Genomic DNA, 22,249 nt, shown 5'->3' on the forward strand with positions numbered 1-22,249 from the left:
TCTGATTTTGAATAAATAAAAAAAAATATCTAAAAAAAAAATTATAAAAGTTGAAGTTGTCAACAGCTGCAAAATTTTGAATCTAATCAAGAGGTAGGTGTTTGTATTTAGGTGATTTGGTCTAAAAGAGTTAGCTATTTTCTGTGAGAGAGAATTAACCTATACTTATACTTTTTTTAATTGTTCAGATTTTCTTAGCTATAGTAGGCACACAATTGTTCCATGGTTTCTCCAAGTTTATTTTACCAGTGGATAATAATGATTACGTAGGAGGTATTAGAGGATGAGAGAAAAAAATAATGAGGTACAGTAAACTTCCATGAGTTCTATGGAAATAAGAAAATAAATTACAGGTTCCTTTGAAAAATTAAAAAAGGCTACCCATGGACACCGACACACCTGGAGGTTCTTTACTAAAATATTGTACCTGCCTGTAAAAGAAAGCAAAATACCGGGCTTTGTTCACATACCCACTTATATCGTTTAATTAAACGCCGCGCCGGTGAAACTTCAACTTTCGGAGTCTGCATCGACTATCACTCCTACACCACATCAGCACACGGACGCGGTTGTTGTTGAATAGTGGGTATAATGTAAATTATTTTCAATGCTACAAGTTTGTCCTTAACTGCAATCTCATCTGGTGCCCCTGATAGTAATGATACAGTCTAAGATAACCTATCCTAATGGGCTAACCTTTTAGGGGAATAACGGTCCTATTAAACGCATATGCTCCCCTAATTGGATACTACGCAGCATAAACGATAATTATATAAATAAATTGGATAAACGCTTGTCGTCACTGTTTTGTAGGAAGGGTGGTAACGGGCCAAGGCCCAAGCCTTCCACCAGAAAATTCAGAAATCGAACCCGGGACCTCCTAAATATAAGAACAGCAAACTTTGTGGTGTTGGTGTCGTTAATTGTGGTTTACGAAGAGCGGACGTATCGTAACGTAAAATTACCTATTCTATGCTACCGCCGTAATCTTATATTAATATGTGGAGAAAAAAACAAACTTTTTAAATTTATTTTATTATTTTTTATTTAGATTTTTCATTCAGTGTCAAAGTTGCGCTGTATAAATGAAATTGTTGCCCATGCCTTCTTATATTCAATGTCACCGCCATACAATAAATCAGTCTGTTGAGGCTTTCACATTTCAAAATATAAGAGGCTCCTTGACTTGGACTGAAGACTGGAGCACCGTAACTTTGACAATCAAACATAAAGTATGAGCTGCCCGCCTTACCGAAGGATAAATTTTTTCCAGGACTTATCAATATACCGTGGGTGTTCTTCTCAAAGAAATAAACCAAAGCCTTACTGAGATTAAACCTGTCGGGATAAATATTATATACAAAACCAAATATAACTTTGTCAAATTTGACTGAAAATGAATAGGGATACATTTCATCAAACTTTGTTTCTAAATCCTCGAGAGCAATTTCGTGATTTTTACCAAACTTCGAATGACATTTCTGATGATATTTATCACCCACTTCGACGATTCCATCCAAAAGGCTGCTAGTCCAAGCGCTCAGGTTGCAAGCTTTACTCATGACCAATGCAACAACGCAGATCGCCAAGTATTGTTTGCCGCGATAAATTCCCTCGAATTTAGAATCGGATGGATGAAGCGAGCCCCAGAGCGAGTATAGATCTCCAGGGAATTCGATATCCCAATCTTTCCACATAGTTTTAGGGGTATTTCGGCTCAGCCCCAGGTCGTTAACACAGTTCATGCGCGACCAAGGTATCGTTTCAATATTTAACCAATACATTTTCTCGTCGACGATGGGTCGAATGCTTCTTTTTCTTAAATACGGCATGTTGGGGTTTTCGTCTGGTTTAAAGAGCGGGCTGAGTCGGTAATTCAATGCAGAATGCCGAGGAGCAGTTTTTATGGAGGTTAGTTCGAAATTATAAAATTCTGGAGAGTTCGGCGAGCTTACGACTTTTTTAATTCTACGAATTAAAGCGTCCATCGAGCGATATAAAGTCCATCCAGCGACGGAGCCAACTTTCTGCTGGGGAGGCACTGGGGCGCTAGAATCTTTGCTCTTTTTTCTCTCTAGGTCCTGCGCGAGTTCAGGGTCAGGGTTTTCGGAAGGCGGTGGGTAGGGATCGAAAAGATGGTAGTAGCCCTCCGTCTGGCAGATAACCATGCTGCATGAAGGGAATCTAATAATAACATAACGGAGCCTTCTCAACACCGCTCTCAAATACTGTTCTAATGTTTTCTCTGGATTTTCATTGACGACGACGATTTTCTTAATATTAACGTTAACGAATTTGCCATCTAAAATAATGTTTTTGATAACTCTCTTCTCGCAAACGGTCAAGTTTGTTGCTTTTTCGTGTATTTCGAGCCCTTTCTCAATGCACGTATCTACCATGACGTGATCCCAAGTTCTTATCGGGTGCATCGTCGCCATTAACATAACGATCAAGCTGACAAAATGGCAGGCTTTTACGTCTGAAGTATTTTTTTTATCCTTGAGCGCGGTCGTCCCTTCAATCCTGTATATACCGCCCATCAGTTGATATCCGACTACTGGTTCAGCTTTTGGCTCAGAGCTTACGGTGCTAGATTTTTTCTTATCAGACGATTTAGATCCCTCGGCCAGCGAAAACTTTGACTTCTTACTCTTAGGTGCCATTGTGGAGAAATCGTAGTCGTCTGGCAATTTCAAGCGCGGTTCTATGAGAAGTCTTCTTACTATTATTCTGCTCAGAATGAATTGTTGCTCCTCGGTATTTCCATCCTTATTATACAAAACCCTGAAAAAAGAGGTCAGATTAAAAGACACGAAATAAAAACTATTAAAAAAGAAAACAGGATTGCAACTTCTATTAATAGGCGCAGTTTATACTGAAAGAGCGATTGGTGGAGACGTTTTCACATGCTCCCTCCATAAAACAAACGGGGACGATCTCTGAACGGGCGGCTTAAAATATTCTCGATGGCACGAGGAAGAAAAAAGTTCAAAAGTACTCCATCATCTAGCTAAACAAAGCTCATGTCATGCATCAAGATCTTGTTTTTACGCGAGAAACATTTTTGATGCCACGAACTTATGATTCCTTTTACATCGTGTTACATTTTCGATATTCCTTTTCTTTATATAAACTACCAACTTTGGAAATTTCGCAAAATGAGTTTAACAAATGTTTCCACAGTCAGTGGAACTAGACATTTGATGGGCACCCATATTATCTCTGCCTTCCGCGCCGGTGGTAGAGTCAATACAAACAATTTTTTTTAATCCTAAATGCGACTAGAACTTCCAAAACTATCTTGAACAGTTCATTCATCTAGACTCAAGAACAAGGTTGGGTGGGCCTTGGCTTGGTCAAGCAAATTTCTGCATCGGAGGCGTTCAAAAGCAGCTCCCTTCCAAGTCCGAACTGCTAAAACCCTTATGTCCCTCTCTACCCCATCACTTTCGACCTAGGTCCCTCTTGTCGCGCCCCTCTTGTTTACTCTCCTGCAACTTCTTGGTGGATCTCACACCGTTAATATGTCGTACATATCCCGTCGACCGCATTGTTTAAGATATTTTATAAGATTACGATATGCCGTACTTAGATTAAGATTTATGTGACTATCAGTTTAATCTAAGTACGACATAAGCGACATCACAAACCCATAAAGCCAGAATTAAAGAGGCAAAACATGTAAACAAACCAATTAAAAATTACCTCGCCACAAGATCGTGTAGTGTGGTGAATCGCATTAAACACGCTTTCCCTTTACTATTATCGACTTCCCTCAAGCCCATTGCATTACAAGAGCTCCCATCGTACAGATAGTAGAGATTATTTCTCTTTAAGAAAGCGCAGCTGTACGTGACGGTTGTGATCATTCCTCTGTCGTACTTCGACAAGAACTTGCGCGATAAAGCATCTTCGAGCTGCCATGTGGCGCCTTCCCCTACCACATCTATGTGAGCATGATAGGCCTGAAAAAGATTTAAAAATTCTAAAATAACGTACGTGGGGGATCGGAATACAGTTGTTACATCCTACGGCGACTAAGGGAATATAACGGAAAAGCAGCGTTATAAGGAAGCAGCGTTTTCTGAGCTACTAGTACCATCTACTGCAATCACCAACCCATCTGCCCAAAAAGGTGATTATGGATTATGGTAAATCCTTCCGTTGGGAGAGGTCTTTAGTGCAGCAGTGGACTGTTATAGGCTATTAATAAACACCTAATAACTCTATCGTATTAAAATCATAATGAAACGTATAAACGTTAGTATATTTTTAGTTTAGTTTTAATACATGCACCTCTCGATACAAGTACTGTAAATTTTTACGTCCGACAATTAGTGTTACGAATAGAATATATTGTAGTGATAGCGCGGTAAGAGCTCGACTACACTTTTGGGGGGCCGATTTCGAATCCCAGCACGCACCTCTAAATTTTGTAAGTTATGTGCGTTTTAAGTAATTAAAATATCACTTGCTTCAACGGTGAAGGAAAACATCATGAGGAAATCTTTATGCCTGAGAATTCTACATAATGTTCTAAAAGGTGTGTGGAGTCCACCAATCCGTACTGGGTTTATAGTAAATCTTAAATTTGGTTCGTTTATCTATGTTATCAGTCAGTAGCTTATTATTATATTTAGATAAAGGACCAGGAATCCAAATATTTGTAAAGCATTGGTAAGGTTGATGTATTAAAAAGGTGTAATGTAAAACAGTTGTACTATTGCAGCGGTGTCAGCATTATTGATGTTTACTCTCAACTTTCATTTAACTTTAATTATTTATGGTTCTAAATCGTTTCTACGAGTTCTTTATCTGAAAAGCATTTAAAATGAAATTATATTTTTAATCAGGGAGTTAAGTTGTGCTCCAGAACCAGACCAAGTAATGGACCAAATCTTTTTTGTCAAAATAAGTACCATAAACTAGGAAAGCGGTTTAATTTAATAAAATTGGTATACTAATGGGAAATAAACTCATTCACCTGATGACCAATAGCGATTTTCGGTATGACATGAACTGGCGCAAGCTGAAACTTTTCTTTCTTGTTTTTATGCAATTTCTTCGCGGTCTCCACTACAAAATTGACCAATCCGACTGTCCAGGTATTTACTGTATACTTGTAGGAGGTGACTATCGCCATTATCGCAGCGAACGGCAACACGTCTACGGAATCTGACTCGCTAATGGCCGACGATCCTCTTATAATTTGACTGTTATCCGGCAAACTCTTGAAATTATTCGGCTTTGCTAGTTCTTCTTCTGCGTCAGTTTCTGTGCCGGCTTCTATCAATGGTAGGGTCATTTTTTTACGGAGCTTTCGCAATTTGGAACGGTAGATTGCGTCTTCCGTGAGAAGAATTCGTCGATCAACATTGGCCGGAGGCATTGTTTGGACTTCGTCCTCGACTATTTCTATGGGCTGTGCTAGCTGTAATCCAAAAAATATTTAAGTTACACTGGCATACTGAACAGCGAATTTAAAGTCGGTCATCATAAGTGAAAGACATCCTCGATATTTTTTATACTGACCAAATAAAACGTCCAAAATTGAAATATTAGTGTAAGATTTTCAACTTAATCGAACTCGTAAAAGTACTATTTGTATGGAATCCATAGAGCGTCATAGATGACGCTGTCAATAATGTTTCCCAGTATTATGACCAGATATTAGCTCTAGACTAGAGAGCAGTCTAAACCAATGGGCGTCAATTGCTGGATAGTGTATGGATTTCCATGCACCACGGTTTTTTGCGACTTCATCCACGACGAGCTTGATGTCTTCGATCACTACGCGGGAGCAACCCTGCGCTGAGCATGGTTCATTGCCATTCCAGAATTAATTAATGAACAAATTTTTATTATAAACCACAAAAAAACTATTGTTTTTCCAGAAAATAACAAAACATAGGGCAAGTTTGACAGAGGTACAATTTGGTTCCTGCACCTTGGGGTTCCAACACCCCTTTTTCCTCTAAGCTGTGTGCTATAAATGAAACTCAGTTTTTTTTTTGTGTTTACTATTTATAGATGAAACAACTTGTTACCGGCACTTCGGGCTCCGGCTGCGGCGATGGTGGCGGTGGCGGCAGCGGTGGTGGAAGCTCTTCGGCCTTCTTGCGGGCCTCCTCTTCCTCTGCCTTCTTTCTTGCATCTTCCTCTTTCTTTCTTTGAGCCGCATCTTCATCTTCTTCCTCGTCGTCTTCTTCCTCCTTGAGAAAATTTTTAAATATTTCAATCTTATTTCCATTAAATTTATCTACCAATTAAAATTAAATTAAGTTATAGCTTTACCTCTTCTTCGCCTCCTTCCGGTGGCTGAAAACAAGAAAAAATATTTCCGTAAATAGACGTTATTAGAAAATAACCAGCTTTCAAGTTCCGAGTTTTGTTTGGAACTGTTAAGATGTCGGCCTTTGCCATAATGGCCATGATGACTAATTCCAAGAACTCATTTCTTTTTGCAGAAATTAAACGTTTTGTTGATATAAATTTCAAATTATATACTTATTTTTTAATTCCTGCGAAAACGCTCGTCGGGCGTTATGGCGAATTAGAGCTTAAGAAATTTCTTGTTCCATCAAGATTATTGATTTTGATGTTCATAACAAAAAAACTCAGCCACTGATTGTTTGAAATCACAAAATACTTGAAATACGCAGAGATTTTCGAAGTTAGCAGTACAAAATTATGTTTACTCAGAAATGACGTCATAATTTTTAATTCGGCATTTGACCTGTCGTGGCGGATCGAGATTATATTTATAGATTTTGCAGTTTAATTTATTAAAAATAAATACCAATCTCACATAGAATATAAATGAAAATACGTTTATCATAAAACATTAATCATATATATGTTATTAGATAAATGTAATAAGTTTTAGATATTCTTTGTTACTATACTATCATCATGCCTATTACGAAGGTCAATACTGGATTGATGATAAAAAGAAATAAATATCGTTTACTTCGTTTCTTACATACTTAGTTAATGATACATGTTGTGGAGACCTCCTAGTAAGCATCAAAAATATAAAAATAAATTGAATAATGTGTCTTGGTGTGTATAGTGCGTGTGTGTGTGTACATGTTATTAAGTGCTTCTATATGCATTATATTTTAAATAGAAAGAATTAATATACTTCATTGCACACCAGAAAAAGTACACAACAAAAGTAAAAAATAATAAAACAACGTATACAATTTGGCGGCCTTATCGCTTCATAGCGATTTCTTCCAGGCAACCAATAAAATTAATTAAAGAAGCGCCTCACTTTCTTCATAGGTCAGGTGTCAGGCTTCAACCAGGCTGACACTAACACACCTATGAAGACCAGAGTTGTGTTACGTGATGTTTTGTGCCAATGTGCTTGTACCGGCAGCGGTGGCGGCGTGGGTGGTGGAGTAGGCACGGGATCGGGATCAGGCTCTGGCGGCTCGTTTGTCTTGTCGCGCGGCCGGGGCCACGGTGGCACCACCTGAGTCACCGACACCGTCGGCGAGTCCAAGTTCACTGATGGTCGGGGATTATCATTAGCCTCTTAACGTCCCAACGCTCAGCACAGGTCTTCTTTCTCATAGCAAAGACTTTTAGTTTAGGCTTTAATGATTATTATCACATGATAATTTCTTAAAAGCTATGATAGCGGCGGGGGCCGAGTACGATTCCCAGCACCTCCAACTTTTCTAAGTTACTTGTAATTAGTAATTAAAATATCACTTGCTTCAACGGTGAAGGAAAACATCGCGATGAAACCTGCATGCCTGAGAGTTCTACATAATGTTTTCAAAGGTGTGTGGAGTCCACCTAACCGCACTGGGCCACCGTGGTGGACTACGGCCTTAACCTTCATTGTGGGAGGCAGTGGCGTGCATAGAGGGTATGCACAGAGTATGCAGATGATATAAAATGAAGAAACACTCCTGTACGAGTTATAAAAAACTTAAGGATAGGCATTGTAAGAGTTATAAAAAGCCTACCCTTAAGGATTTAGATATTCTTATATAACTCTTATACTGGAGATTTCCTTCATATTATATCATTTGCATACCCTGTGCATACCGTCTATGCACGCCACTGGTGGACCCGTACCCTGTAGTGGGCCGGTAATGGGTTGATATGATTATGATGATGACTCAGAATTTTTAACAGAAAAAAAACTAAGAGGATCGATCCGAGGTCGAGATTACTTACGCTTTTAAATTATCTAAATTCAAAAAGTGTACGTTACATGAGCAGTTTATAAACGAAATTTTAAAATTAAAACTCATTAATAACTATGATTACTTTATAAACTATTTCTATTAATTATATTTAATACTAACCGACTTTTGGTGCCAATTGTTCGGGGGGCAAGTTCTTATATCTCAGAGGTATAGGTGGTAGATAGTCTTCTTGTACGCTCTCTACCAAAGAAATAATGTCCCCCATACGCTCTTCATCTACTATTGGCTAGACAAATATAATAAATAACATACATATATAATTTGAAAAAAGTGAGCTATAGTGCACCTTAAGGTGTAAAAGTAACCCGTGCAAAAGATCAGGTAGACAGGTGTCTTCGCAGAATACCTTGGTGATAAAGAATGAAAATACGAACAAGAAAGAGAGTCAAATAAAACCTATTTCTTTAACCACTATCGCCACTTTTGAGTATTTAGTTTACGCAATAGATTCAAGTAGGTATATTCATATCGAGGGTTGGACAATATCACCATTATCACCATTGGACATTATCATGACGGCCGACTGGCGCAGTGGGCAGCGACCCTGCTTTTTGAGTCCAAGGCCGTGGGTTCGATTCCCACAACTGGAAAATATTTATGTGATGAACATGAATGTTTTTCAGTGTCTGGGTGTTTATCTGAATATTATCAGTATTTATGTATATTATTTATAGAAATATTCATCAGTCATCACTAAGATTACTGATGAATATTTCTATATACAAGCTTCTATATACCCATAACACAAGCTACGCTTACTTTGGGACTAGATGGCGATGTGTGTATTGTCGTAGTATATTTATTTATTATTATTATTATTATTACCATTGATTGGAAAAGGCAATGCAATATCCTAGCCCAACGTAATCATAAGCTATTATTTTCATATTTAAAACTTTAAAGAATATTATAACTTTCAAACAAATCAAATACATAGGGTAAATGAACTAAAAATAATTATTATTCAACATAAACTCTAGACTAGTCAAACTAGAAATTTTAAATCATTTGGCATTTTAAACTATGCTTAGACTTAAAAAAAAAGTTGTTTGTACGTTACTATTGCGTGCAAGAAAAAGAGATAGTTTATATAAAATTTTTGCAATAATTAATCCCAAATTTCACCACCTATTCCGATCACTGAAGTGTGACAAAATACTGCGTAACTTTTGATGTCCTACTATATATATAATGTCTATTAAAAAGGGGTTTACGCTTTCACCCGATACACATAGAACATATAGCTATCGCCTTAGTACAGGATTTGCTTGCTCACAGTCGAGGTGTCCTTTTTGCATATGAGTCTCTGTATCGTCAAAGTAAAATTTACTTAAATTCACTCGTTTTGAAATCGCAAATTCATTTTTCGCAATTCTTTACATCTCATTTTTGTTTTACAAACGTTATGTCAAAAGCCAAAACTAAAGAATTGCAGGCAAATTTGAGTTTGAGAACAATGCAAATAAGATCCATTTTACTCCGATGTTAAAGAATTTTCATACTCAAAAACGACCTTGATTACTAGCCGGCAAATCTTGCCCTACGGCTACTGAAGTTTACCCCAGTTGGGAGCGCCTCATCCAGGTCTTCGATTGGCAACACGTCGTGAAATGTTTCCCTGCCTTGAGCTTTGCTCACTGGCAGAACTTTTCGTTTCCTTTTGACTCCTGGCAACTGTTCATCGCTGAGGGTGCATAGGATTTGTGCCTGAAATTATTTATGAATAATTAAAGAGCCATAGAAAATACCATTGCACTTTAATTAATACGAAATCCTAAACACTCTGAACATCACAAACAATTTTACGTGTTCCTTATTATTTATTAGACAAAAACGACAACAGTTGAGTGCCACAGAATTGTTAAAAATTACCTTTACATCTTGTTTCTTCAATTTAAGCACTTTGAAAGCATGAATATAAAACTGCGTTGTTGCGGGCAAGTAATCCCAGTTCCTCGTAAACAAGGCAGCCATGGTATCTGAATTGAGCAGCATCAGACAACAAGCCTTACCGACATTTACTGACCTCGATCCGTCATTAGTGCGTGGGTAAGGATCGAACATATAAAACATCTCTTTCTGCCTCCAAACGGCCAGAGAATAGTTATTAAACTCCAAAATACCACTGTTATATTCATGACTGAAGAATTCTTCGAGACCTGTGCGAATGTTCAGCAAACATTCCTTTGTCGTAAACAATTGTCCTTTAACTCTCTCTCTGTAAATAATAATCTCGCAAGCGTATGGGCCAACTAAGATTTCGTTTGGTATATTATCTATCGTCATATCTATCATTACTTTAGGGTGCAGACAGTCCATGTACAGTTTGTTGCCTAAACGCAACACCTTGTCTAGGGTCTTTGAAAACCATGTATTAGGCGGAGATATTTTAGCATAAGTCATTGCAACTATAGCAATCGGTAACGCTTGACGGTACTTAGCATCTTCGAAACATCTATCACCCAAATGCATGTTAGCATTTACAATAGCGCAAGTTTCGGTAAGGATTCTATAACCCATCATAGCTTTTTCCGCCTGTGTCAACTCTCTGTCAGAGTCAAAGTCTTCGTCACATTTCTCATCTACCATCTTTAGTACTTTAACAGGTGATAATACAAATTTTTGATCCTCCAGAACGCTTCGAGCTAGTAAAACTTCAGCCACTGTTACTAAATCCTTGACATTGACAAGGGCGGCGCAGCCATTCGAAAAGTTGGAATACGCTCTTGAATCTCTACCCGCAGGATCGAAAATGTAATAGCAAATACGATCCTTCCATATTACTACTTTGAGTACCCTAGAAATGGAAATACATTTTTTTTAATGGACAATCAACAGTTTACAATAACTCTTATAAAACTAAACACAAAATGAAAAAACATATTAATGTAATATTGTAGAAACACAAAGAGACTGCCACAACTAGCGATTAAGAAGAGAGACTTGAGAGTATAAGCTGTAAGATCCATCAAGCTGTCACATAAACTAGCCGGATCTAGCATCGCGAACAAAAACATACATTATTCAGGTAATCAATAATTTGAAGGCCTCTCCCAATGACAGGATTTACCCATAATCACCCCGCTGGGAAGACGAGTTAGTGAACGCTTCTGCCCGATCTCCACTATACTCCCTTAGTATCCTACTCCTCTTACGACATCCGTGGGAAGAGAAGGGGTGGTGAAAACTGTATTCTTATCTGCCGTCCCCACACGGCATATTTAGAGCAGATTAAACCGTAAACATCCGTGGAATTGTTTCACAAAACCACAAAATACATACCTAGTCAATAGAATACCAGCACGATTATTTTTGAAGAAAGCTTTGAGCCCTCTACAAAGGTTGTAAATGGTGGGATCCAAAGACATCGTATAGCCGACGATGTCTGGCTCTCCGAGCAGAACTTGCATCCTCTTTCCGTTAAGCACTAAAGTTTGTTTTTTACCAAATGGCAGTACTTCACACATTCCTTGCACTGCTGAATGATCGTGTACTTTGTCTAAACATTGAATGTACCTAAAAATATATATTAAATTATTTTGCTGCCTTTCCTTAAAGGAAGATTAGAAAACAGACCATATTTGAATTGGCACATTTAGGAAGTCTCACACAATTATCAAGAACAAATAATAAAAACATTTCAATTTTGTAACTTTCTGTAAAATACTTATGTTTTGTGGTTAAGTCACATTGCTTATGTGAAATTTGGGTGGCATAGATACACAAATATTGTAGAGAAAGCTAATAAAAACAATATTTTGTGATACATATAACATGCCATCTGTATTGGGACTTATCTCGCATTGTCGACAGTTTTGTAAGGGAGACGAAAGACGGAAGATAGAAGAGAAGAGTTTGTTGTAGTAGTCGAAGCTTTTTGTGACAAAGCTCGCCCTAGGAAATTTATTTCCCATGTTTATTTCGGTCTGAAGGGCTGTGGCTGTGGTTGCCGGTGTAGTTACAGGCACATGAGGCTTAACACTTATGCCTGAAAATGATGGACACATCACGGCATGTTGCTGGACGTGCTCCTTGCATGCCCTGTGAAGTGTTGCTCCGTCTATAGGCGATGATTCTACACTTACAATCTGCTTGGGCAGTCACTTATTACTATAAAAAACACATTTATTTGGACTGCATTTGAATTTAGAAACACATTACCATTGATCACCGGCGTCGATTAAGTTATCCAACAATTTCATAGTCCATTGTTTTGGATGATAGTGAAAAGCTAAGCAGTACGCCATGACGCTCATTGTAAGAGCCTGCCTTCCTTTCGACCTAGCGCCTGCATAGAGAATAATTTAATTAAAACTATAAACTTTATTTTATAAATAAACAAGTAATAAATTGTGACTTCGTTGATAATTATCATTATGTGCCAGTCCATCACATTGTGTGGGTGTGTCTAAGGCTGAGTTTGATCAATAACAAAGTAGGTAAAAGTCTATCTATATAACATATCTAATTAATATTATCTTAATCCCATCATATGCCGTAGTCCTCTACGCTGGCCTGGCGAATTGGTAGAATTTACACGCCCTTGAGAACATAACGAAGATAGCTTATACAGCTTTCCTCAAGATTATTTCCTTTACGCATTTAACGCACAAAGGGCTAGCACAAGCAGCAGACAATGGAATAGGAGAAGTTTACTCCCGTTTATTATAACACATATATTATTTGGATACTATTTTCACTTGTGCGTTCTGAGAGTTGATAGAATTGAAGTTGTGGGAGAAGGGGGATGTAGTTTGTCCTTTCCCGGGGAGATAATTGTCTCCTGCCCTTGCTAGCCGTGCTGGAGATCGAAATCGGTCCGCCCAGAAGGAAGGCTTTAGTACTAAAGACTAGTCTCATCACCGCAAACAAAGCCAAAATTGGGCATTTCTATTGTTTGCATACATAACAAATATTTTTGCGAAACGAATAACGCATAACGCGGTATGGATCCCTTATTATTTAGAGCTTGTATTTAAAATATGTCTAGCAAAAATGACAAGGTTTTGGTAAACAATATTAATTTTAACTTACTGAATTTGTTGTCGTACATGTTGAATGAGCCGGTCAGAATACCATAGTGTATAACGGCTTTTCGCTCCTTTGTACAAGGCAGCACCGTTAGAGAGTGGGTTTGTAGCGTTCCACGTTTTAGATTTGCTGGTATTTGCACCTAATAAAAACATAAAATATAACACAAGCTACGCTTATTTTGGGGCTAAATGGCGATATGTGTATTGTCGTATTATATTTATTTATTTATTTTAACAATAGAATAAAATGCATCTCAAAATTTGACTGGGTACGCGTCGTTACATCGACGTGACGGCCGACTGGCGCAGTTGGCAGTGCCTCTGCTTTCAGAGTCCAAGGATTTGGGTTTGATTTCCACAACTGGAAAATATTTGTAGGATTAACATGAATTGTTTCCACTGTCTGTGTGTTTATCTGTATGTTATAAGTATTTATTTATATTATTCATAAAAATATTCATCAATTATCTTAGTACCCACAACACAAGCTACGCTTACTTTGGGGCTAAATGGCGATGTGTTTCGTAGTATATTTTTTTTTTAAATGAGACACTCAGAGACCTCTATAATAAAAAGTGTAAACTTTGTGATGGATAAAACCAAAGGATCTTATTCTTCAGTAGGTACAGCTATAAGTTTAACTGCACGATCCTCAGCATATTTAACCTATTCAGCAATGGGATACACAACTGTACTGTGTCTGTTTCCCTCGACGCTCCTCTACGTTTGCAGGCTTTAGCGATTCACAAACATGTAACATGAACATCGACCTTTGAACAGGGTCTCTAATTGAATCTCAAGCATAGATTGACCTATACTAGAGAATACGTATAGGCCTTAATAACTCAAGTTTAGAGCGTTACGAGTACATGAAACTTCTATTATTTCAGCGAGCTTGGCTGAACAGTAGTCAAATAAATATCGGAAGTACAGTATTTGAGAGTCTAAAACAAATGGCATTAGGTCAGTTTTGCCTTGATATTAAAAAAAGACTAAGTGCAGATCTTCGGTTCAATGAGACCGCAAAGCTTCTTCACAGGCCTGCTTTACGTCGAATACCAGAACACGCCATTGTTAAATTACAGATTTAAAAATAGAACTAACCTTTATTAAGAAAAGCATTCATTTCAGATCTGTAATTTTAGTTAAGTTTTGTGTACAACTGTATTATCGATATCCACTCACATGTTCAGGTCTGGGTATCTCATCGAGACCGCATATAGAGTCATTATCGTCTAAATGTTTCTGCGTTCCGCGTGCTCGCGGTTTGCCGTCCGAAACTCCCAGCGTTGTATACGGCACGTCCGAGCAAGACCTGCAGAATATAAACATTCAATTTAATCGCATTATTGTAAGTCTTGATATCAGGAACTTCACAATCTTGTTCCTCCTTCCCCGTTCTACCACAGAACAACGAGACACCGTGAGCGGTGGCATCCTTATGTGGTTGATATTCCATCAACACTCACGAAACTTTCTTTATCCACGTTTCTAAAACGTACCGCTAGGATGTGGAACGCCCTCCCGGCAACTGTGTTTCCTGCCACGAATCATTTGAGTAGTACCTTTAAGAGTGAATTCAGTTGCTCGTCGTATAGCGTAGGTACTATGCGCGTTTCGGTCTTGTATCTTCAATAGGGTTGCCATAAGTAAACACATAAGTAAACAATAAATATGCTTTTTTAGGTTTAATATTTTGACAGGATGATTATTTATGAAATATCCTTATGCACCCTTTAACAGTATTTCGTCATTCGGTTACTCGTTGTATAAACCATGCTTATTATATTACCATGGCCAGGTTATGCATAAAGAAGGGAGATGCCATAAATTGGAAATATCCTTCGCATATATGAGTTATTAACATTTTGGGGTAGGCAGTGCTTTTGTGCATGTACGAAATGCACGCCACTGCAGGACGTGTTCTTTGCATACCCTGCACAGTGTTTATGGTTATGGGCTAATGGCTATGGTTTCCGCTAACCATCAAAATGGCCGTCTGCTGGGTAATTTTTTTTTAACACGGTTATGTTACATGTGCCTATGTTGGTACGTAGACATAGCGGTTAGCATGTTTAAGTACAGATAACGATGGGTTCAATTCCCAGGTCGGATCAAGAAATTTTACGTTGTAGGTGTCGGTGGATTTTCTGTAAAAAATAAAGTCAATACCAGCCCGGAGTTAGGAAATTGGTGGTGTCCACCCCCGACGGCTTAACTTGCTCATTAAAGCACGGGGTGCTTTAATGAGCAAGTTAAGCCGTTGTGGACGTGTTTGATGTCCTGTGAAGTGTTGCTCTGTTCATAGACCATGGTTTCAACATACCATCCTGCGGGCCATATGCTTCGCCAGCCAATTATTAATATCAAAAAACCCTAATAAAATTAGCAATGATATCCAATGATTAGATATCATTGGATATCATTATCCCGAAACCCGTACTACTTTCTTTAATTTCACAATAAATTGATTTACCTTCTTCTTAACATTTTCCTTTTTCTCATTGCGGCATATTTTCTGGAAAATTAAAGAAGAAACTTATCATGGTGACTTCTTCTAGAATAAAGCTTTTATAGTAAATGATAACCAACTTGCATTTCCTCTTGCTACACGATTTTTTAAGGCAAACCCTGAAAAAATAATGGTAATAAAATATCTGTAAATCCTTTTTATATCAGGTAACCTAAGCGTTCAAAATACATCTAAGTTATTTATTTTTATATATTTATTGAACACAATAGGTATATAACGTATTTTTTTTGCACCCTTCTGCCTTGTCGACTTGTCAGGGTACTGCACATTCCTCATGCGAGAAAACATATTATTGATAGGGTATTTTGCAACTTAAAACAGTACCTATCAAACACATGGCGTAGTTCGTAAAACTAAAAGTAAGCAAATGAAACGCCATATACAGGCTGTTGATAAGCCTCGCTTTGAGACAGAGGCTTCACGTTGAATCTCATTTATATGCCTCCAAAAGTTTGTTTTGGAGCACGAAGAAACAGTGGAATACTTAGTTTTTATTTGATCAAAAATAATTATGTTAACTCCAATGCAAATAAATGAAATAATTATTATTATTAAATAATGCCTCAGTACCTATATCTGAAAAAAAATTAGCCTGCACCGACCGTTCGGACGGTAAAAAGGCAAGGACCTAAAATCTGGGTATTGATGGAGAGACACTCCAGAGACATATAGTTTTCATATAGTTTAGTAAAATAAAGAGAAAAACTCACCCGCCTTTATGACAAGGCTTTCTTTTCTTTTTTTTAACACTGCAAGTAAAAAATTAACATCCTGTAATAATGTGAAATAACTTGAGCATTAATAACAAAATCCTTATTTTTTGGGTAAGTTGAATTTGATTATTTATTTATTTTTTTAATTATTTATTTGGGTTCACAAACAACAACACAGTATCACATTACACAATAATATACATAGTACAAATAATTACTCACTGCGGCGTCAACTGCGTAAACCACATATTACAAGAAATATTTGTTAATGGGGCTTATTCAAAAGCTAATAAAACATTATTGTTGCAACAATTTCTACAAAAATACAAACAAAAAAAACCCGGAATACTAGTATATAAATTTAATTTTAAGACTATTTTAAAGGATCTATGACCAACTTCTTAAAGGCGCCTATTCGCGTAGAAAAAATGTCTATATTATTAAAGTTCTCAACAACTTTACAACTTCTTCCGCTTGAATTTAGGATTTTCGTGTTTGGCAAGCATACCTAGGCCAAAATATATGTATGCAAAAGGTGTTCATATAGTAGGGAAACTGTTGCTTACTTTTATATTTACGTGTTTTAATATCAACACATACATGATGGAATTTATAAGCAGGTAATCAAATCAGGTATCAAATTTTGTACTATATACCTAAGACTAACTTAAATCTCTGTTATTATGCCACTTGATATACTAAATACATCGACATAGTGATTGTTTTATAGAATATATACCAGTATATTTTCTGTATCTACATTATTTAACTCTTTACATATATCCACACGAGTACCCACGTAAACTCGTGAGAAAATTGTTCGGGACAGTAAGTTGGGATTATACGAAATTTCATACCTTTCAGATTTCCTCGGACCAGGCATATGAACAACATCAGGTGCAAACGATTTGTCCTTATTAACTATTATCCCGCTATGTGGTTTATACAATCTGGAATGTTAAATAAACTGAAAACTTTGCGACTATTACAGTTCTTTTAACAATATAACTAGGAACGAAAATTGCTTAATAAAAGGCATTTTAATGTAGCACTCTAATACACATATACTTTCATCTATGCGACCTATGGAGAGCTAACTCATTCACGATATTCTCAACTCTTATTGTGCGAAAGATGGGAAAATGAATTATAGATGCGAATATTGTGAAAAAGGGATAGCACTAAATGCAGTGCTATCTCATTAGCACAATATTCGCATGCCAATGGACCAATCGCCATCTTTTATAAAATTATTCTTTTTGATTGCGCGGGTTATACTATTTCTTACTCAAAGCCAGACTTGGGTGGTAAAGGTGGTTTGTAATCGGCCGGCTTCGCGGTGGCTTTTTGTGCTGCAATAACTTCACCGCTTGTCTTAGGGCTCGGCACCTGAAGAGAAATAGGAGTAGAACCCACCTCATTTATGTATACTTTTTGGTATTTATGTACATATTACAACACAGTAAATGAAACATTTTATACAAGTACTAGCGGACCCCCGCGACTTCGTCCGCGTATGAGTCAATCGAGAAGCTATAATATATCTAATACTAACATCATAATCATCGTGGGTAGCTATGTACCTACTATTATTTTACGTGGTATTTTAGTTGATACATACATACAAACATACATACAGACATACATTCATCCATACATCCATCCTCACAATCTTTCGCATTTATAATATTAGTAGGATGGTACGCATGCATTCGATCGCTGTCCCATATGCCTTGCGACTAACAGTTATTTGTGAAGAGTTATGTTCTTTATCTCCGACAATATTTATCAGATCCTTATTAAAATAAGACCGTACATACTTGATAGAATACTTTCAAATAAAAAAAGAATGATTAAAATCGGTGCAAATTTAACGGAGATATTAAGTAAAATTGATAAAAGTTTTCATCCCATTTCCCGGAGGAAACTTATTGTTTATCGGGATAAAAAGTAGCCTAGTATTAGACAGACAGACAGACAGACAGACCGACAGACAAAAATTAAATAAAAATCTGTTTTGGACTCAGTATCGATTATAAAGCATCCCCCGGTCAAAATTTTCAAAATATATTAAATCTCCCAGTTACAGTTTTATTATAAGTTTACATATACTTACATTGAAGATAGATTTATCAGATGCTGTATGTTTTATTACAGGAACGGGCGTAGGCAAATATACATCCCCGGGCAATAGATCAACGTATCGCACTTTCTTTTTATATTTCTTTTTTAATACCCCTCCATCTTCTTCTTCTTCTTCGGATGTAGATGCGAAATCGAATTTCGAATATGCTCTCCTAAAGAGTAGAAAGTTATCAATTGTAAATCAAGAATATACTATATATTATAAAATTTGTTCCACTATTCTCCTCTTCTTTTTTTTATAATTCAAAGGTTGCCTGGCAGAGATAGCTATTAAGCGATAAGGCCGCCTTTTGTATTCTACTTCTTTCGATATGTTTTTGTTTTTATTATATTTTATATATGTTAATGTTGTGGTATACAAATAAAGAGTTCAATAATAAATAAATAAATTTACAACCCTATTAACCATTGCAAAACTTACTTTGCTCGAGCGTTTGATGTGTGTGGTTCAAGCGAGCAGTGTCCGATGTATTTTAGCCTGTAATTATAAATGCACACAACTAATTAATTATTCATACGGTGAGAATCTTTATATATATATTTCTTGTGTGCGTGTGTATGTCACTGAACTCCTCCTAAACGGCTGGACCGATTTGAATGCATTTTTTGGTATGCGTTTGGGTGGCACCCTGGATGGTTTAGATTCACAAATCAGCCCGACAGATGGCGCTGGGGTCCGCTAGTATTAACATAATACTTTTTATTAAATTCCTTTAAATACTTTAACTTAAAGTAGAAGCGGTGATAGCCCACTTAGGTGGCGCTTTGGGGGGGCCGAGTTCGAATCCCAGCACGCCTCCAACTTTTCTAAGTCGTTTAAGTAAATCATACCGCCTCGTACCGCGTACGACACCCGCGGAAGGAGATAACTGTATTTTATGATACAGGGGTATACTACTCTGGAAAGAAGACTTCGGCGATATATTTTGTGTATCAAAGTGGTATCTTGGTACCTTTGTTTCTTACCGAAATAAAGTATTTCTTTTTTTTTTTATATCTGTATTCACCACATGGCATTTTATATGTCACCACATGGCAAAATTTACAATGTTTAAATGAAAATTAAAAACTCTTCTTGCAAATAAGTGGCTTTTTTTTCAATACTCTTTTCAGAATGTATTAAAATATGTGGGTATCTCGAGAGTCGAATTTTTAATGAAATATAGGAAAGTACATTACCTGGTATGCATCGACGGTGCCATTGGAATACACGTGTCCTTATAATGACGCGGCGAAAATGGTTTTGTTTTAAATTTCGGAGGTTTTAATTTACATCCTCTCTTTGAACCTATAAATAATATTTTCATCATCATTATTAATGCATTACCCGCCCAACATAGAGCAAAGGTCTCAACGAAGAATTAGATGGGTTCAGGCTGCACTGCACAACGCTGGTCAAGTGCGGAGTGATAGACTTAGAAGAACTCTCAAGCATGCACGATGTTTTCCATCATAGTTAAAGCAAGTCATATCTTAAATGTTTGAATTAAAAACGCATACCCATAACTCCGAAATATAGGTGGCAAGGATCGAACTCGCTCCATTCGAAACGGAGACCTAAGCTCTAACCACCATTGCTTCGATATTAGGTAAAGTAGCTGAAGCACGCTGTTTAGACCACATAGTTTATTTAAGATATCTTCATTCATCTTTAATCTCCTGGGACAAAAGTTAAGCATCTACCCTTTCAGGTTGCAATAAGTATCTCGTTACCAAATTTTAGTAAAATCTGTATAAAAATCGATGCGACTGTAATACGGAGCTAGCGCCTCCCACACCTCAACTCCACCCGCAACGTCCCGCAACCCGGGAGGCGGCTGAGATTGCACGCATCAGTGCGTATCGTGTTACGTCGCGCGAACAAGCTCATGACAAAGATCCCCGAATGGGTTCGAGACTAAATAGTCGGGCAATCGCCGACGAAAATTCACGTGAATTCAACCGTTCATAACGCATTTAAAATATAAGAAAAGGTAGGTATTTGTACCACTATAAAACTTACTTTGAGACTGGTATGTGAGAGCTTCTATAATTTCCGCGACATCCTTGCAATCGGTGACTTGCGCATGTTTGCATACTTTTTGCAGGTTGGGAGGGCACTTGCATGCTCTGAAAAAATCTGCGATTATTAGCTATATAATGGTAGATGATATAGATAACTTATACCTTTCTTTTTTTGAAGTGAAATGCGTTTACGCATCCCCAAAACCGAAGAGCCAGATGCGATATTTCCGATGAGGTATGTGGGACAAATAAGCAACCGGAATGCCTCAAGCCCAGCGATACTTTATCGCACCGCCTGGTAACAAGGTCACGGGAAACCTTGCGCAATTGTCCGAAAACCAGCCAGCATTGTCCGTCAAGGCAGATTCGAGCAGAACCTATTCACGAAGTTCCCTCAATCCATCTAAGCTGCACCAGTAACACATAGTGCACCAACTAAGATTTGTTGTTTAGTAAGGTCGTGAAGGAATGATAAACAAACAAACACACTTTTCAATATATTAAATAGGATTATAAATACGAAATTTTGGATGGAGGTATGTTATCTAAGCACGCTAGAACGGCTGAAAGGATTGGTATAAAGTACAGACCTAAATTACAGTCTGGCTCAGAACATAGGTTACTGTTTTTCCGGTTGACATATTTTATTCCATAGTGGGAGTTCGGGAGTCACAGAAGCAGCTATTTACTGCTATTGCCACAGAAGGCGCGTTGGCTTGACCATTGAACGCAAAATCCTAGGCGTATCCCGCACTCGTACCACACCTTGGTGGGCTCTCGACACTGCCTTTCGCCTAAGGAATCTATATGAAGTGGAAAGTGGGTACCATGCTTACTGCCCGCCCAGATCTCGAACTCGGCCTATTGCATACAGCTAATGTTTTTTACTTCAAATACTTACCGTTTCTTGATCATTTTTCCTGTTTTTTTTGTAGATTTTAAGTAATTTATGTAACAAATAATTTTACATGACCCTCCTAATTATAATAGTCATGATTTGCTAAGAACCTTAGAACAATGATGATTTGTTTTCGAAATTATGACACTATGCCATACCATAACAAAGTCTTGTTGGTTTTTATTTTTTTCTCTTAACTCATAAGAAGTATTTACTGACTCAAATGGTATTTTTAAAACTGTAAAATTTTCTCGGCTACGCTTCTTTATAGTTCTTTGCATTAATTGAATATGAAAAAGCCTTGGAAATTAGCGAACATACCTACCTAATATGTAGTATATGATCGAGGCAATTGGTCCCCGGCGCAGTGGTCTCATGTGTGGAGGTCCTGGATTGAGAATTCAGTTTCTAAATTTTCTTTGGTCTGTTCTGGTGCGACGGTTCGACCGTGGCTGGTTACCCACAAAATGTGTCTCTTAGATTTAAAAAGGAGTTAATAGTCCTCGTTGATAATTCTTTAGATTATTAACTATTCGACCGACGATTTAGTTACTTAGTTAATAATTCTTTAAAACGGGCTTTTGACAGAACATCAGTACAACAAAAACCAGACGTGCAGGCTTAGAGGCTCTAAAACGAGTGACAATAGGTCAATTTTATTTTGGACCGTATTCACAGAGTTCAATTCTCGAAAA

At 37.4% G+C, this 22,249-nt stretch overlaps 1 protein-coding gene across 1 annotated transcript; it reads right to left on the reverse strand.

Moving 5' to 3' along the window:
• Positions 1–1,027: 1,027 nt before the first annotated feature.
• LOC120626935 lies at positions 1,028–21,580 on the reverse strand. The gene is made up of 23 exons (XM_039894745.1): positions 21,558–21,580; positions 20,655–20,761; positions 19,832–19,940; positions 19,074–19,130; positions 18,624–18,804; positions 17,796–17,896; positions 17,365–17,457; positions 16,505–16,543; positions 15,854–15,892; positions 15,738–15,779; positions 14,447–14,576; positions 13,263–13,401; positions 12,390–12,516; positions 11,511–11,744; positions 10,101–11,025; positions 9,789–9,935; positions 8,328–8,454; positions 7,379–7,515; positions 6,295–6,318; positions 6,048–6,212; positions 4,985–5,431; positions 3,706–3,965; positions 1,028–2,784 (listed from the first exon to the last, which is right to left on the reverse strand). Exons 1-23 carry the CDS (start codon positions 21,569–21,571, stop codon positions 1,044–1,046), a joined length of 5,385 nt encoding a protein of 1,794 aa, XP_039750679.1. The 5' UTR covers positions 21,572–21,580; the 3' UTR covers positions 1,028–1,043.
• Between the last annotated feature and the right edge of the window lie 669 nt (positions 21,581–22,249).

The sequence above is a fragment of the Pararge aegeria genome, chromosome 10, assembly GCF_905163445.1.
Source record: "Pararge aegeria chromosome 10, ilParAegt1.1, whole genome shotgun sequence".
Taxonomy (NCBI): domain Eukaryota; kingdom Metazoa; phylum Arthropoda; class Insecta; order Lepidoptera; family Nymphalidae; genus Pararge; species Pararge aegeria.

Coding starts and splice junctions, on each gene's coding strand:
- LOC120626935 (XM_039894745.1), bottom strand. Junction 19,131..19,831: donor GCACCGTCGATGCATACCAG/GTAATGTACTTT, acceptor TTATAATTACAG/GCTAAAATACATCGGACACT. Junction 11,745..12,389: donor ATCGACGCCGGTGATCAATG/GTAATGTGTTTC, acceptor ATATATTTTTAG/GTACATTCAATGTTTAGACA.